Source organism: Neodiprion lecontei, chromosome 1 (genome assembly GCF_021901455.1).
Source record: "Neodiprion lecontei isolate iyNeoLeco1 chromosome 1, iyNeoLeco1.1, whole genome shotgun sequence".
NCBI classification, from domain to species: Eukaryota; Metazoa; Arthropoda; class Insecta; order Hymenoptera; family Diprionidae; genus Neodiprion; species Neodiprion lecontei.
The window spans coordinates 8,992,444-9,010,428 of record NC_060260.1 but is presented as its reverse complement, the minus strand read 5'-3'; the positions used below and the strand labels follow the sequence as shown (position 1 = coordinate 9,010,428).

Sequence of the window (17,985 nt, the reverse complement as noted above, 5' to 3'; positions counted from 1 at the left end):
TTAATCCTATTTCTTTATCGATACCGTAAAATCGGCTGTGCACGTTACACAAAATACGATGAAATGGTTTAGCTGCAGCACAAAAGACGGGTGAAATGCAGGGAGCCCATCCACCATGGGCGTAACAACAAGGCGGTGGCGTTTCTGGCGTCCCGACGCCTACCAAGTGATTGCAAGATTTATAGCTGCAGCAGCGGTGAACCAACACCGATAAGATCCTTCCTAGCTAAGTGATTTTTCGCGTTATTTATGTGCCCGTCTCACACAAACTCTTGTACGAGTCTATCATGTAACAGAATTGATGAACGACGATGGTCGAGAATTTAGTTTCAATTTGTTACGAGTTTAACAAGCCGCGAATATGTGAAATCAGTGTCGCCACTTTCGCTCACGGTTTTCATTCTCCCGTCATCGATCAAGATCGTGGATAAGATCAATTCGACAAGATTTATGCGCCAGCCTTGATAAAAATGATTAATTAGAATCGTGCGGAGGAAAATATTAAAGCTGAACAATTACAAGCTGAGAGTAAAAAAAAAAAAATCAATAATTTTCATCAACTTTCGCGAAAGCTGATTTTTATTCCGATAAAAATCGTTACCGATATCGATACGGCATTGCCGTCTTACGGGCTTCTCATCGGAAGCAAAGGATTGAAAAGGGTAAACATAAACATCTACACACTACAGTCTCCTTACATCGTGCATGCAGAGAAGAAATTCTTACTCATACAAATCGGGCACATGAAAACAAATTTGAACTCACTGGTTATGAGAGAAATCAATGACAACAGAGTCAGGGCGGCTAGGTGGTCTAGTGGAGTAAGTCTCCGGTAAAGCATCGCTAGATTCCATGTTCGATTCCTGGCTCCGTCGTTAATTTTTCAAATTCACCAGTTGTTCAAATTTACATATTCTCAAAAATCGATACCATTCGAGTGTTTGAATTCGAGGCAATATTTTGAACGAAAAATAGTACAAATCGAAAACAAGGTTTTTTGTTGTTTTTTTTTTTTTCTTAAATAGGAAAAAAATTCCCCTTTCCAGGACCTCTTACATATCTCGCGAGACGAATTTTGGGGTTGTTTCAGACTGAGAATTCTATTGAGGTGTAATCCAGGCTTGAAAAAGGGTTCAGATAATACAGCCATTTAGACGAAAAGAGTCTTGGCTCTTCGCCCTCGGGCTTGAAAGACACCCTCCTGCCCCAACCCATCGAGTAGGAGATAATTTTTAAGTTGTTTCTTCCCTCCCTAATCTTAAAGGCCTGGGATAGAAAAAGCCTTTTCATATAATAATTATACCCGAGATAGGGAAGAGAATAGGATAGATTTTCGGTACGATATAGACGTATTGTATAGTATTAAGGTTACTACATTTTTTTTTTTCCCACTGACAATGAAATTCAAAGTAAAGAATTAATTTATCTTTAGATGCGTACAGGATTAAAATTTTTTTTTGTTTCGCTCCTGGATTTCAAACATTTATAGCGAATTTATGTTTAAATCAGAACCTTGAAGGAACAACGTAAAAATAAAGCATAAGCGGGCACTCAAAGATATATTCTGGTTACTTTATTCTTCAAACATCCTGCTTTCCCAAGCATCGAATGTATGTATACTCGCGGTGCATTGAGCTAAATTTCCACTTCAACGAGCCCATAAAATGAAGAAACAACAAGTGCGTACGGTCGTTTTCTTCACCAAACCACTTCGCGTTTTCCCTTGAATGCTTTACGATGAAACTTCAGGTACCTACTCATGCAATATGTAAAAAGCTCGATAAGAGAATTTCTCTTCACCCTGTGTTTTCCACGAAAGGTTTATAAGTCAATTCACTCTCCGTTTTCCTTTCGGTTCCTCAAATTTTACTCCTCTTGCGTGACAAAAAGGTAAAAAGAGGGCGCAAAAAAAAAAAAAAAAATTCATACCCATCAATTTCGATCATTACAAGATGTCCTTAAGATTTGATCAGTTTTTAAAAGTCATATTTATGAGTGAATCAAAACTTGAATTTTTATTTTTAATACCTTTTTCATAGCTACTCTGCAATACCGACTTCACCCATCGTCATTTTTGTTTCTATTTAAAGAATTTCATTATCACTTTCTGACAACTTGATTCTTCTTTCTTTGCAATCTCATTAGTTGAAGTTAATTTTTAATTTTTTTTTTCATTAAAAAACTGTTCACTTCTCGATGAAATCGTTTCTCCGCAGTAAATTGGAGCGTCGTTTTAGTAACTCGGAGAATATCTGCAGTAACTTGAACAGCGAACTGAGTGGTGTTAAATCCAAGGGTAATTTATTTACCACGAAGTCAGATGGAAGGATAATAATTACGTCAATGAATTTCGCCCCCCTTGGCTCACTGTAGAATTGCGTAATACCGAATCATCCAAGTCGAAACGTGAGGCTAAACTCTCTTTTTTTGATCCTCTAGTCTTTCCAGATGAAAGATAACAAAAATTTTGACTCCATAGGCCGTGTATAAATGCACGGCGGGTGATTTCGATCAGGGTGAACGTCACTCGCAGCCTCGGAAAAGGGGCCGACCTCTTCTCTCTTTGCAGTACCCTGTGTGTGGCAAACTTCTTACCCTTAATAATCCCCGGAACGATATAACGATGCGCCTGACAGCACATACATTATTTTCGCGGTAAGCGAGCGTGGAGAGACGAGGACTGGTAGAAGGGCGCAGGGCGGAAGTCGGCCGCCCATTTCATCCCCCCACGAAAGCTCCCTCTCAGGTTGAGATATATGCGCGGTCAGCCTGGCCCGATTTCGCAAGGCGGAAAGCTACGTGCCCTTGTTTTACATGCGCGTATGAGAAGGGCGGAGGGCGGAAATCACCCCCGACTTTTTCTTTCCCCTTCTTCCCCTTTTCTTTTCCTCGCATCCACCGGTACTTCATCGGCATTCATTCCTCCGCTTTCATACCGTTTCTTATTCCCTCGTCGACCGTCGACAGACTCACCCTGACGGTTACCGAATCCGATACGTGACCGTATCCCCTTATCGCATATCCATGCATCGTTGCACCTGCGATATCCTTCTAATTCGATGGCTTCGTCAATGTCGCGGATTGTCGAAGAGTCAGAGGGGAGTTTTATCGAGTCGTCTTTCGCCCCTTTTTACTCACCCGAATTTCAAACTTTTTCAGGGCCTTCCAAGTTTACTGTCTTGGAAATAAACCTGCGGTCAGAAGCTACGTCGAGGGACGAAATTCGATCGATAATGCTTCGGGAGGAATTTTATTTGAGTTCGCATAACCGAGCTTATACAAGGTTCATTTTAGTTGATATTTGCAATTAGCTTGACCAACTGTAAGCTTCTTCGCTTTAATTCTAACGAGTGGTTTTGTGGGTCACGAGACATTCAACGAGTTGGTTTAATCAATCAAATTTTTTCCTACGCGTTCTACACTCATTGAGCAAAACAAAATTAACTGCCGTAATAGAAGAAGTAGAACTTTATACAATAGAGACGTTTATTATCTTCTGAGAATTCATTCGCGTGCGTAAAAAGACAGTAAAAATTGACAATGTTTGATAAGGTACAAAAAAAAGTTGAGTGGTATTTGAAACCGACAGCGATACGATCAAAATTTCTCGGTGTGGTAGAAAATTAGTTCGGGCAACAAAACTCGGCGAGCTTATATATATTTTTACGATTGATTTCAACCAAACCTTTCATCTTTCTACAAGTTGGAGTGAAATTTTCTGACTACGTAGAAATCGGTTTTATCGCTTCAGAGTTTTTGAAATTCGTCACCCACCGGACGGGATGCAAAAAAGATATTGAATAAACAATCGCGATGTTAAAGGCACGCGGAGTAGCAAAAAATAACAGAGGTTTAAATCGTTCGTCGGTTCGTTAAACCTAATTGCAAAACGGAATGAACGTCGTCGATCAAGCCCCGAGTTCGAGGAGAAACTGCTCCGTAGCAAGTACATCGCAGATGGCTATGACGTAATCGTTAAGTATCATCCCATCTGGGTTTTGGTGGGATGCATTAGCACAATTAGATCCTCCAGGAGCGCCGGGACTCGCTAGGGGTTGGAGACTGATGAATTTTTGAGTTCATCCATCGATCCGTCAGTTACCCACGTTTCCGGGCAAGGAAGATGTAAAAGCGATTTGAAAAGATTATCCGAAAAGGAAAAGTGTTCAAAGGAGTGGGGTTGAAGTTTCGAATTTGAAATATTTCAAATGCGCCAAATTCCGAATTATTTGGTGGTGAAACTTCCAGTAAAAAAATCAAACTTTTACGAAACATCAAAGTTTCGAATGGTCGGAAACCCGATGGCTCAAAGTTCCAAAATGTAAGATTCTGAAAATCAAAGTCTCGGTTGAGCAAAATTCCGAAAAATAAAGTTACGATAGAGTAAAATTCCGAAAGTTAAAATATACTCACACAGCGTTGTTTACTCAACGAGTGGGTGTGAAAAATCAGAAAAACCGAAAATCACAATAACCAGAATTCCGAATGTAAAAATACCGAAAATCCAGAACAAAGAAAGATCAAAGTGGTGAAATTTCACCAAGCCAGAAATACATAGAACTAAAGATATTCGATCATTCGAAATTTCGGTGCTTCAGATTTTTAAATTTTCTCACTTTCGCACTTTCGAAACTTTGACTTGTCGAAGTTATGCATTGCGTTCTTTCGGAACTTTGAACGTCGGGTCTCGGATCATTCGAAAGTTTGATCTCTTCACTTCAAGTTTCGCCACCAAAACATTCGGAATTCGGCGCTGTCGGAACTTTTCAAACTCGGCATTTCATCCCCGCCCCCTGCTTAAAGTCTCGTTAACACCTGTGCAGCAAGGGGGGTGGTTTAAACACATTGAGAAATAAAACGTTTCTACCGTCCTTTCGTCACCGTCAACCGTCGTCGTCGTGCAGACGGTGTTACATCGGGCACCGTTTCCGTTTTCCCCGTAAATTTTCAACCACGTATGTAACTAAGGCGCGTTTGTCTTTCTCTGCACACAGATACTTTCACGACGAACGAAGATATGCCGAACACGCTGAATCAACATACCAAAGACGCGAGTGGCACACGACGTTAATTATATTTACCAAGCACTAGCAATAAAATCTCCCTCATCAAAGCAAATCAGTTAAGAAATTAAACGGTCGAAAACCGCGACAAGTTTTGATTCTTCACGCATAGCGGTATCAAGTTTCTTGCAGGTACTTTGTGCAAGTAACAAACACCGTGCATGCCGCCTATCGAGTTACCTGATAGCTGTATAATACATGTAAATCGCTATATATGTACACCGCAGACTCTTCGGCTATCAAATTCGATGTTTAAAATCTCACCGGAGAGAAAAAACGAAAGTAGACGGCGGTAAAAAGAGCCTAATAAGCTTTCTTTATCGCCGACCATTAATTAACCTTGTTACGCCACTGAGGCAGCAGCTCACCAAAGCTTGTTACACGTTATTCCGCATGCAGCTTTTCGGTATAACAAGCTTCGCATGCGAGTCGTTTACTCGTTCGTTTAGCTGAATGGGCGTTAAGTAGTCTTTGGCTCTAATCGAGCTCGTTTGAATAATCTTACATAGATTCGAGATGGTGATTTATGTGAAACCCCGGTGCACGATACTCGCGTAGAGAAATGGAGAGACGAACGTAACGCGTCTCGGATCTACCGAAACCCACAAATCAACCTTCACGATCCTCTCCTTCGAACCCGAATCAAATTTCCGGGTTCCCATGATATTTTATACTTTACTATGAAGCTTTCTTGAATATTTTTTTCGGCTAGTACTAAACATGGGAATTTGTCACAGTTATATTCAAGCACGAATTCAAAGTAGATCGATACACCAAGTTTATGATTTTTTGAATTTCAGAAGTGCGAGTCAAAGTCCGTCGACGGAACGGTTATGAAGCGCAAATCGATTAGTAACGCAGGATGCAGAAATCAATTTTTTATCCGAGTAATAAGAATTCTAAAGGCTTAGAAAAATTTGCAGTTGTGTTCATTTGGTGAGAAATGATTTATAGAAGGATACGAGGCAGCGAAGGAATGAATTAGGCGGTCGGTACGAATAAATCCCTGCAACACCTTTTTCTTTCAAAAATCTTATTGACGTGAATTGAATTTTGATTAGAGAACAAGTCAATTTTCGGTTACGCTAATTTTTGAATGTAGCGACGATTTCGGCTGTGTAATATTAATTTTGTAAAAAATTTGGGGCGGGATTGAAATTCCGAATTTCAAAATTTCACGACTCTGGTCTTTCTTTGTTTTGGATTTCCGATATTTTTACGTTCATAATTCTGGGTATTCTGATTTTCAGTCTTTCTGATTTTTCACACCCACTCGTTGAGTAAACTACGCTGCGTGAGTATATTTTAATTTTCGCAATTCTACGCTATCGAAACTTTGTTCTTCGGAACTTTGCTCAATCGTATCTTCGATTTTCGAAATCATGCATTTCGGAATTTCGATTCGACGGATTTCCGACCATTTGAGGCTTTGTTGTTTCTTCAAAGTTTTATTTCTTCACTTCAAGTTGCACCACCAAAAAATTCTGAACTAGGCCCTTTCGGAAGATTTTAAATTCTGAACACCAGCCCCGCCCCAAAAGTTCGCCGTGCCACGACTGAACCCGTGTTCTCTGAAAATGGCACAAAGCAACTGAAACGGCATCAGAAATGAGCCCCCAAACAATTCGGGCGGTCTGGGTGGAGGTAGAATCTCAAGTTGAAATTCGTACGCCAAACAGGCAAACCATACTCAAAGCTTTGGCGTTTACGTTGAGGTGGCCCCAAGTGCACGAGTGTTAGGTTAGGTGGATAGGTAAGTGCCTTATGTACCCACACTTTGCCTAGTTTATATGCATTACACATAGCAGGGTACCACTTAAGGCTCCAACAGAGTGAAGCGGTGAAGCACCGGTGCCAGGAGCGCCACGTGAAGCAGCGGCGAAGAGATACCAAAGCGTCGCAGACCTGCCAGCGTTTTGATACCTTACCCTGGTCGGGGAAACTGTCCTCGCTCTTCTTAGTGCCGAACACTATTTGTTAGGGTATCCCCCTTATAATTTCCCCGAGTAAATACTCGGCAAATTCCCATGCAAGGAGAAACCGTTGTAAGGATACACGGTAAGCTTTCACCTCGGAAAAGAAATTTCACTGCGAGGGGTTGAAATTTTTTCAACCGCATTTTCAAATTTCAGGCTTAGGATAAGAATATAGAACGATTAAAACTGAAGGGTTATAATATCGAATTTTTTAAGAAGTGAAAATTTTGACAACTTTGAAAGTGAAAGGATTTCAAAGTACAAAAATATAAAGGATCAGAACGTAGAATGCTGAACCGTAGAATCGTCAAAATTTCTCTCGATAATATAGAAGCGTATACAGATTCTCAATTTTACCGTTCTATGTTTTGACCTTTATATATTTTTTTTTTCGTTCTGTATTTCGACTTTTTACACGTACAATTTTCTATACTTGGACTTGCCGCATTTTTAAATTTTGTGAACAAGATTTTCGTGTCTATAAAAATTCGATATTCTGGTCCTTCTATCGATCGAAAATTCTAGTTATTTACCCCTACCCAAATTTTATATCATTTCTGATCTCCGTTTGGTCAATTTTTATGAACAAGCATTTTCAGATAAAAAGATCTGTGTATAAAGTTCAACCAACTCATGATTAAAAAAAAGGAAGATAAAAAGAAACAAGCTACACGAAAAATATTTCTGGCAGCTTTGAATCTGTCATCTATCGCATACGTTATTCTTTGATTCTTCTTTCGTTTTATTTTTCAGAATAAAATGTACTAACCGAGAGGAGAAAATAAATTCTGCAATTCTTGTCATGCGAAAAAGGTCGAAAATTTTGTTTAGCAATTTTTCATGCGTGGGAGTGAATGTTTTGTGTCATGACAAACTCGTGACGCTTTGTCACTTGATTTTGTACAATTTCAACTTTCTAATGCCATTTATCAATCGTGAAAACTTCTATGACAAATCATTAGTACTCGATCAAACCGAAACCGGATAGATATATAATATAATAAAGCCACGCCAAGTTGGGCACTGGCCAAATTGTCTCAAACATTTTTAAAATCGTCTCTTTTTTCATCCGCGTTGCACGGTCTCTGACGAAAGAAGGAAAAAGAGAATTTCGTGCGATAAATAACGCGATAAAATCAGAGAGAAGCACGTAATAAATACGCGGCAAAGTGAAATAAAGAAGACAAGCGTCAGCTAAGCCTGAAAATATTTTCGGTAAGAAGAGAGAGAAAAAAATAAATATAAAAAAAAAAAAATAAATAAATGAAAACCCAGATCGTCCAAATAACACTTGAATGAAAAATATGACACGCTCGAGTATTTGGTCACTTTACGGACTCGAGGCACGAATAGGTACCATTTCGGTTATAACACTCGAGACACGCGTGTCTTTTCACCGCTCTCGTACTTTTAATTGGCATGCTGCACGGCTGGCCTGGGAAAAATTATACAAGCGAGTTGAGTTACGCCGGTAAATATCGGAATGATGTTTAATTTAGGTTCGTTCAAATCTATGAAATCCAGATGATGCCACCAGAGAGCCGCGTACGCGTAAGCACGAAAATATGTGTAGATATAGGTATACGCTGTAAAACGTATCATGCCCATAATATATATTACTCTAACTAAGAGCCTAACGACTAGTGATTACAGGCCGCGCTCCTTCGAACGGCGCTGCTATCACGATCATCTCAAATTCTCCACATTAGGATATGGTAAATCTTCCCAACCATAGGATATTATAAATAAACTTAATCAAGATCATATCTCGCTCCTGAGATTTGGGGGGTTGAAAAGAGGATAAATGTTACAACGAAAATACGAAACCATTCGGTCTTCAATTATTCTTCACCTCCGATTCTGTTATTTCAATGAATGTTTTTCCAAAAACAGAGAGAGAGAGAGAGAGAGAGAGAGAGAGAGAGAGAGAGAGAGAGAGAGAGAGGAGAGAGAGAGGAGAGAGAGAGAGAGAGAGAGAGAGAGAGAGAGAGAGAGAGAGAGAGAGAGAGAGAGAGAGAGAGAGAGAGAGAGAGAGAGAGAGAGAGAGACAAGTTTTAAGAAGCATCGATCGTAAACACACGCTAGAAAATCAATCTATATTATATTATACATGTACTCGCGTGTTAGTATTTTCGAATTGAATTTATTCGTCTGAAAGAAACTTTATTCCGAATGTACGATACCGGTTAAAAAAAAAGGAAGTAATAAAGAGAGAGAGAGAAAAAAAATAAAAATAATGAAGAGCTTCGTTCAATTAATTTAATCTTATCTTGTCGATGGGCCGAGCGTTCTGCACGCCGAAGGATGGGCGACACGGCGGGCGAAGCGTGTTGGTTATTTTTGTTCATAACTAATACCCCCTCGGAAGAGAAAAAAAAAAAAAACGAAGTGGAGTCAAATCGTTCGAATGTTCGGGCGCATAATCGAGTCGAGTGTTTCTTTATCCGACTGCAGAGTTACGCGGTACGCCCTGCACTTCAGAATTTGATTAAACTCTCCTCTCCTGCTTCCTCTTCTTCGTCCTCTTCCTCAACCATCGAGTGGTGCTCGTGGATATTAGTACGGCAAAGACGCGTTGAAACTCATCACCCTTGTTTCTATCCACCCTCGAACTCTTTCCGCGGTGAAAATTAGCACCTAGGCACGATACGGTCAGTGGTTAAAAAAAAAAAAAGCTCCCGAATACAGAAGAAGGAAACATACACCGAAAACCGAGAAGGCACAAAAGGAAGAGGGTTTCTGCCTCGATTCTCGTCGACCGGGGGTTAAAGGAGGAACGGGATCCATTAATGGATTGAAAATAACGCTGAGAGACGCGAGTCCTCCAGAAGCAGCTCTGCAAGCTGCCAGAAAAGCTCACAATCAGCCGTAGCGAACGACGTACCTAAATTGGTCACGGATGGTCGGATAAATTTGAAAAATAAATTCTTCAGATCCTCGGGAAACTTCTTCGTCGTAAGTTCTCTTGCCTCTCTTTCCTCCTCGTTTCCTTCGCCAAGCATTTTATCCGATTACAGAGTCCACGGTTATTTTCTCAGGTTACACGAGTGATCTTCGCGCTTTTCCAAGGTCACTTAAGCCGTCGCACACTTGTTTCATTGACACTTTTCACGTTAATCGGGAAAAAAAAAAAATAAAAAATAAGTAAAATAATAATATACTGGATTTTGAGTATAACAATGACTTATCGTCGGTGAGAATAAGCATTATAACTACTCGCAAAGCACGACCGTTTCTCATACACTTCATTACAATTCATACCTGATTCACCAAGTTGTCATTTCCCGGTATGTTATACTCGCCTGCGATAAAGTTGAGCTTCTTTCAGTGTGTGGAGAGACCCTGCGTAGTGCGGCTTCGTCGCGAGCATGTCACAGATGAATGATAATCTACCCAAGCCATAAACACCATTAGATGACGTCACTTGGCGTCACCTGTCCGCTTTAAAAGTTTGGATCGTCGGAAGGACGACCTCCTCCCCCCTTCCCCTCCCCCTCCCCCTTCGCCCCTTTTTCCACTTCGCTTGTTCACCTTCTCTTGGCTTATATTCTTCGGGAATTTTTTTCATTTTATTTTTTCACCGTTTGGCTCAGGAGGATCGCATTAACACTGAATTTCACTCCCCTCCCTCCTATAATAATAAATGCAAGCATTCTTATCGCGAGGTTTTAACCTCCGAGGCAGCCGCCGTGCTGCCCAATTCCTACCCCATTACGCGGCAGCGCTCCTTCTACACCGTTTGCTTTTTCAACCAAATGGAAATAAACTCACTCAGCCGGGCTATTTCTGACCCTAAATTAGCTTAACGGTTTATTTGCGCTTATACACTTGTAAGGATTTATTGAGTCGCAGAGTCTAGTCGATACGTAGCGATGTTTTATAGTTATGTCAACCTTCGTTGAAAGATCGACTGTCTTTTTGTGAAATATATTCATGACTCGATGACGGGTGAGTTTTTCTTATCGGTAAGGCACGGATTAATACGTAAATATATATTCATTACTTATTAAGTTTTCTGTACATAAAGTATGATGCTTGGAGTCTGTAGTGGAAAATGCAATTTCTATTCACCATATTTTTTCCCACGTTATACTTTTTTTAGTTTATATTATACGTACATATTTTGTAATTTTGAATACATATCTATCCAGCACCTACTTATGATTAACCATGTATACATATCATAAAATTATAATCACTTTTGATTTGCAAAAGCTCAAGAGGATGTTTGTGCAGAGCTGGTAGCAGTCTCAAAAAAGTGAGAAACTTATAAACTTTCAGACCCAAAAATGATCGCTATTAAGGAAAAAAGCATTATTGCGCAAGACTTTAGAATGACTTTCAAAGAGTCAGCTATTCAAAATAATAGTATCTCTTGTTTATCACGGTTTAATAAATTTCGAACATTCCCAAAAGTGCAAAGTAACGATTTTTTTTACAAACGTGCATCGTTACGGTAACGTTAACAACTTCACCCTCATGTTATTTCATACACTGGATGGAAAAACAGCTCTAATCGTGAACCGAATAACAAATATTTAAATTAACAGTTTGATCGGACAGGTTTAAAGGCGGGAGTGTTCTCTTTCAGTTTCTCTCTCTCTCTCTCCCCCTTTCCCTCTTTCGTCTCCCGTCGCTCGAATGCTAATGAAAAATTACACCACTCAAAGGTCCAATTTCACCGTTTACGCGATGTCCATCGAGCCGCGAGGCCGATGCCTCGCTCTGACGTTTGATCAACGGTAGAACGCGGGGGTAAACAACCCTCGCACCCCATGCGAAGAGCAAACAGCCAAGCTGCAGACGAACGCAGGTGGGAATTACTGTGTTTGCGCTCATTCTATGCGTCATTCCTTGGCGATAAGCATTCGGCGTTGTTTCTGATTAATGCAGCTCAATAACACGAATCAAAGCCTTCCGCGAACCGCGCTGATAACAACACAAAGTCACGATTGGTTAGGTGGGAAATAAAAGTAAAATAGAAATAAAAAGATGATTAAAAATCGAAAACAAAACGAGAATTCGACATGCGGGCTTATTCCAAGACGAACGTTGAACGAACCCTCGTGTTTCAGTATATTCTACACATCATCGAAAAACACGATTCGCCATTACGATTTTTTGATTATCATATTTTGGTGTGAAGTGTACGTAAATCGCTACAAAATAAATTTCTCCAGATACTCAGATCATTTAAGTTTTATCGGATGGTAAAAAAAAAAATTATAATACATAGTTCCTCATCGGAATTCACGGTTATCTTCACATTCTCCAATGTTATAGTCCGAAATAACCGGTTCCAATAATTATACGAAATCGAAGAAGTAAACCGCCGTATTTGATAAAATTTAATTCGTTAGAATCACACGCAGAAAAATGAAGCGCTCGTAGCAATTAAATTTTATAATCAACTGGTGAAATTTTCATTTATAGAAACTACGTAAATATCTATTTGAATGCATCAGGTTGTCAATTTTTCACAATTTATGTTTTGATAGAAAACATTAGTTTGATTTGCTTGTAACTGCACCACTCGAATAAAATCTACTTCTTGTTACTACATTTTTAGTAGGTTCACATGTAACTAAGAATTTATTATCTTCCAGTACTAAATTTTTCGAACTTTAGTTTGATAAACAAGTCAAATGAAATGGCACATTTTTATTACGCACGGTTGTATCAGTAGTAATAAACCGTAAATGTAACGCAACTAAGGGAATAATTTCTGCGTCTGAACTGCACGGTTTTGATCACTATCTGATACAGAACAAAATTATTATTGCTGTTACGATGACAGGAAAGTTTTATCATTCGGATATAATGTAGTGCCTACAAAACGTGAATTTATTACTTACGCATGAATTTGATTTATACCGCGATTCAAAAAATGTAAGGCACTTATTGTTAGTTGAAGAAAATGTGTTGAATTTCATTCAAACCGAATAAAATGCTTTTTTCATCTTTTTGCCATCGACGTGAACATCTTTACAATATGTATTAACACTAACATTTGCTGGTCTAACGAATTACATTTCACCGTGACGAATAAAATATCCCTATTTTGCAACTGAAATTACTCAAGTTCTGAAAATATATGAGTACGGTGATAAGTAGTTTTATTTTTTCCCCAATCTTTCTCTACGACAACGTTCCTAGCTTCAACCTCGTAGCTCATCATCATTTAAAATTTCGAGAACCCTTTAATTGAGATAAAGAAGAACACGAATCATCCAATAGGTCCATGTTTGAGTAAATCGTATTCTCATAGCCTTGTAGAAAGAATTTCAACGCTAAAGTATCGATGTTCTTTTTCACCAACGACGTAAGTCGTAGGCAATAATTATGTATCTGATGTTTCGATCGGTCAGGCTTGATAAAAAACTCAAGTTCTCATTTATTCTAGCCCCAAGTTTACCATTTCGTACATTTGGACACCTTTACTCTTCGAATCATATAAAGATTGAAAACGTTGGCAACGTTATCGCCACGACGAATATTCGGAAAAAAACCAGTTTCTCCATAACTTTGGAATTAAAATGTCTGAGATTCATTGAATAGTGATGCTAAGTTGAAAAAATCGATACCAATTTGTCAGATTTAATTCCTTCAAAGTTCGAACGTTAGAAAGTTAAAAAACGATGATTTTTTTCTCACGTCAAATTTCATTCGCACTTCAGGACCTCAACATCATCCAAGCTTTTCGATTAAATATAGACAAATCTTAAAACATAAGGAAAATAAGGGCAGGATTTTTAAACAGCAAATTTGAAGCTCACCTGCCGGACAATTGCAGTTCTCGGTGACTTCGCGTCTGACCCTGAAGACGGGTGGTTCCGGTTGTACCAGACGAGATTCGACCTGGGTTCGAATCTCGCGATGCAGCCTCCGGATCAAAACTTCCGGCGACTCCTGGTGCAGCTGTTGAGACGCGCAGCGCGCCTCCAAATTGGCGATCCTTGCCTCGAGCCGGAACTCGCGGAAGGCCAAAACGCCGGAAATGGCGATACTCGCGAGACACAGCGCGCACATAGCCCACGTAAATCCATTGCTCTCAGTCCCGCTTCCGGTCATCATACCCTTCCGGAACTTCTTCGGCACCGCTGCAGCTTCCTGCTGCTCGAGCCCTTTCCGCGACCAGTTTATGTCCGACTCCATTTTACCGACACCTGAGCTACGAATGCTACTCACCGAAACTTGTCATGAAAAACGGTGTTTTTTCTTTTTTTCCCTTTTTCTTTTTTTTTGTTATTTAAATTTATCCTCCGCTATCTATTCAATTTATTCAAACCTCCCGTTAATTCTCGCGGTTAAATACGACCCCTCGACTCTCACCCTCTTCAAATTCGAACGTGCCTGAGAACGGAAAAAAATCACCGCATTTATGCGTAACGACTGTTATATGTACGACGTACGAGACTTTTTATTTAGTATTAATTTGTCGTTATTAGCTGTTTCAATTACTTGTCAGGATTACGGAATTGCGTTTGTTTAATATCCATACTCGTTCATCACTGTGTTTCACACTCGATAACCGATCGTCACAATGATTAAATAATCAATTATCCCAAAACCGATTTGTATAATCACCGTTCACACCTGTCCCTGAGGGGGGAAAAAAAAAAATCGACGATGTAGAAAAATAATGGGGAAAATCGAACCAGAGAGAAAACAACAGCGGGAAGAAGAGAAAAAGAAAAAACAACAACAACAACAAACAACGAACTAAACAAATTGAAGAGAAAAATAAAAAAAAAAAACAACGACGCAACGTTATAATTAGATAAAATGGATCGATCGGTTAATAAATACGGGGTTAACAGGGCGCCAATTTGACGCGACGATTCGAACCCTCCGACGAATGAACGGTGTGCATTTTTCTTAGCTTCCGGAAACACTGAGTTTATTGAAATTTTATTGTTGGGAGGTTTAAAAACTTGTACCGGTTTTCTTCTTTAATTTATTTAATTTGTCGCGGGCACTATCCTCCGCGGCGCTGCACGTGGAAACTCGACGCGAGTCGTTACTGACAGTAGCGAGAATACGGTGCTGAGAATGGGCGCGATGCTGAACCCCCGTAAAGCCTCGGCGAAGTTCGCTGCGCGGCGCTCGCAGCACGACTGGATGTGGAGGGGCGACAAGCTCGCGGCAGCCGAGGGTGAGCGGGATTCGGGAGTTTCCGGCCCCCCTCGGAGGTGTTCGGAGCTTACGGAGAGCCGGGGGCTTTCACCGAATACAACGAGCGCCTCTTCGTGCAGACGCGATGTGGCCATGCACCATGCGGCATGTGGCTCGCGGCATGCGGCCGCCAATCTACTCCAATTAGGTTGCACGAAAGAAGGAGAAGAAGGAGAAGAACGCTCGACGCTTCGTCGTAAATATTGTAATATCAGCGCAATCAACACCCTCGCTGACGACCGCCTTTGCCTAGCTTCCTCTCTCGGCTAAAATTACGCCCAATTCCGCCAATTAACGAGAATAGAACACGGAATTAATCCCCCCCCCCCCCCCCCCCCCCCTTTATCACGCCTCAAGGGGCGCAACCTCTCGCTGCTTCCAGAATTCTCTTTAAACATCGCTGCTTTTCGGCCAGCCTCGAAGTCTTCTCGACCGAGGGGTTGGTCGCTTGGAAGTCAAACGAATTGCTCCGATTCGTTCGAGTGATTGATATTGATTTGTAACTTGTAATTTGATTTCCGTTGATATCGAGTGATGAAACTTTGGGGCGGGGTCGAAGTTCCGAATTTGAAAAGTTCTGTAAGCGTCTAATTCCGAATTATTTGCCGGCGAAACTTGAAGTAAAGAAATCAAACTTTTAAGAAACAACAACGTTTCGAATGGTAGAAAAACCAACGACTCAAAGTTCCAAAATGCAGGATTCCGAAGATTCAAGTTACGATAGAGCAAAGTTCCGAAAGTTCAAATATACTTACACAGCGTAGTTTACTCAGCGAGTGGTTGTAAAAAATCAGAAAAACCGAATATCGGAATGACCAAGATGCCGAACGTAAAAATTTCGTAAATTGAAAACAAAGAAAGATCGAAGTGGTGAAATTTCACAGAGCCAGAAATGCATTCAAGTCCTCAAAGAATATCACAGTCGTTCAAGTTTCTTTGATTTACGACTCAATTGACCAAATTTTAAATCTATGAATTCTCATCCACGTTATCAGAAAAGCTCGGCTTCTACCTTCCGGTTTTAAAGCTCAAAGAAAAAGCTGCGTCACGTTTTTGCACTCTTCACCGTTTGTAAATTGAATACTTTATTGACCATTCTGACGACTGACTAATCGCGCGGAAAAAAAGGAACCCTCGACATTTAAGTCTGATATTTCGTTACGATTTAACATTTTTTAATACCGTAAATCGGGGACGATTATGGAGATTCGAAAAAGCTGCGAAGAAGTTTATCCGACTTGGCAGATCTGCGACTGAATTAACTACTCCGTTACACCGAAATGATCAGACAGTTGAACGAGATATCTAAAAACCGAAAACAAGCAGTCGGACAAATGTAAATGAAGTAGAATCACACGAAACTCACAAACAGACGATAATGACAAACTTTGCCTGGAAATACGCCATCAGTTCCGAAACCTCTTTGCAACTAATTGAGAATCACAAAATAAAAGAAGAAAAATTGATTTCCACAAAAAAAAAAAACACATCTCATATAATATACACAAATTTTTGACGTAAAGTATTTGAGAAAACTAGAAAGCTGTGTGGATGCCGGATACCGATGCAAAAAATTTATGAGAATCATGCATGACAACCGGATGCGAGTAAACTGTAAAAACTATATCGTATCTCCTTGTCAATTTGACGTGAAAAAACGAACGACAAAAAATGTACGTGGTATTGACATAAGCGCTAGCGGCAAGTGTCTGCATATAGAATAGGAAAAAGAAACGATCGAGTTAATTCGATCTCGAGGTTATCGGCATCAGTTATCCTGTTAAAATATTTGTTGGAATTAAGAAGAAAAGTTTCTAAGGCAATACAGGTGTTATTGACTACATGAAATATTCTCTTTTACAGCCTTGACAGAAATTATGATTAATGTGAGTGAATATTAGTCGATCCAATCATAATTGACTTTTAATTCAATTGGGTGCTCTTTAGTTGTACTGATATTCGTAAATGGCTCAGTTGATTATCCAGACGGTACTGTACAGAAAAGATATAAAATAAAGTCAGTGTAATAAAAAAAATTTTTTTTCTTTATTTACGCTGTAATACAAACCTGTCTTTATTTAATTAACTCCGTTCCGTGAGAATCACAGAAAAATTTCCTATTTGATAGAATTTTACCGGGCGAATCGTTCGTTTGAAAAGTTGACTGCAGAAATTTAGGATGTAAAAAATACTATGTTTGTTTACCTACTCGGCAACTTTTCAAATGAATGATGCACCCGGTAAAACTTGATAAAGAAGGATTTTTTTTTTCATTGTCATAAGACAAAGTTAATTGAATAAAGACAGGTTTGTCTTACAGCGTAAATCGAAAAAAAAAAAATATTTTTCACACTGACATTATATATATATACACAGAGAGCAGGTATATTTATTTGCAAGCTGTTCTATTTCGTCCTCCAGGAAGCCGCACTTTGCTTCCATTTTATAGAACATGGAATGCATAAAACTTGTGAAGGAACGGTAAATCGAACATCACGTGACGTTCAAGTACTTTCTCGACGATCGATCAACGAGGATGATTTTCGATCCATGGTTCGGCGGGTGGTAACCTCGCCATCGAGGGTAATAAACAATTTTACAGCTAGGAGCGGCGGGAATTCCATTCCGCGGTTGGGGGTGGGTTGTAAAAATATCTCGACACCGGGTACATGCGTCGATAATCATCGATCGGCGAATCGATGCCAAACGGGGTTCGGCCCGACATAAGGGACAGCTGGGGGACAGACAGACTCCTCGTCGTCGTGACATTA

General features: G+C 39.9%; 1 protein-coding gene across 9 annotated transcripts in view; it reads right to left on the bottom strand.

Moving 5' to 3' along the window:
• LOC107226295 (collagen alpha chain CG42342) overlaps positions 1-15,140 on the bottom strand; it is a 173,495-nt gene extending 158,355 nt beyond the window's left edge. For all 9 annotated transcript variants that reach the window (XM_046746444.1, XM_046746436.1, XM_046746437.1 and 6 more), the window contains exon 1: positions 13,816-15,140. In XM_046746444.1, coding sequence (XP_046602400.1) covers positions 13,816-14,194 — 379 coding nt within the window. In that variant the 5' untranslated portion in view covers positions 14,195-15,140. The remainder of the gene's footprint in view (positions 1-13,815) is intronic.
• Between the last annotated feature and the right edge of the window lie 2,845 nt (positions 15,141-17,985).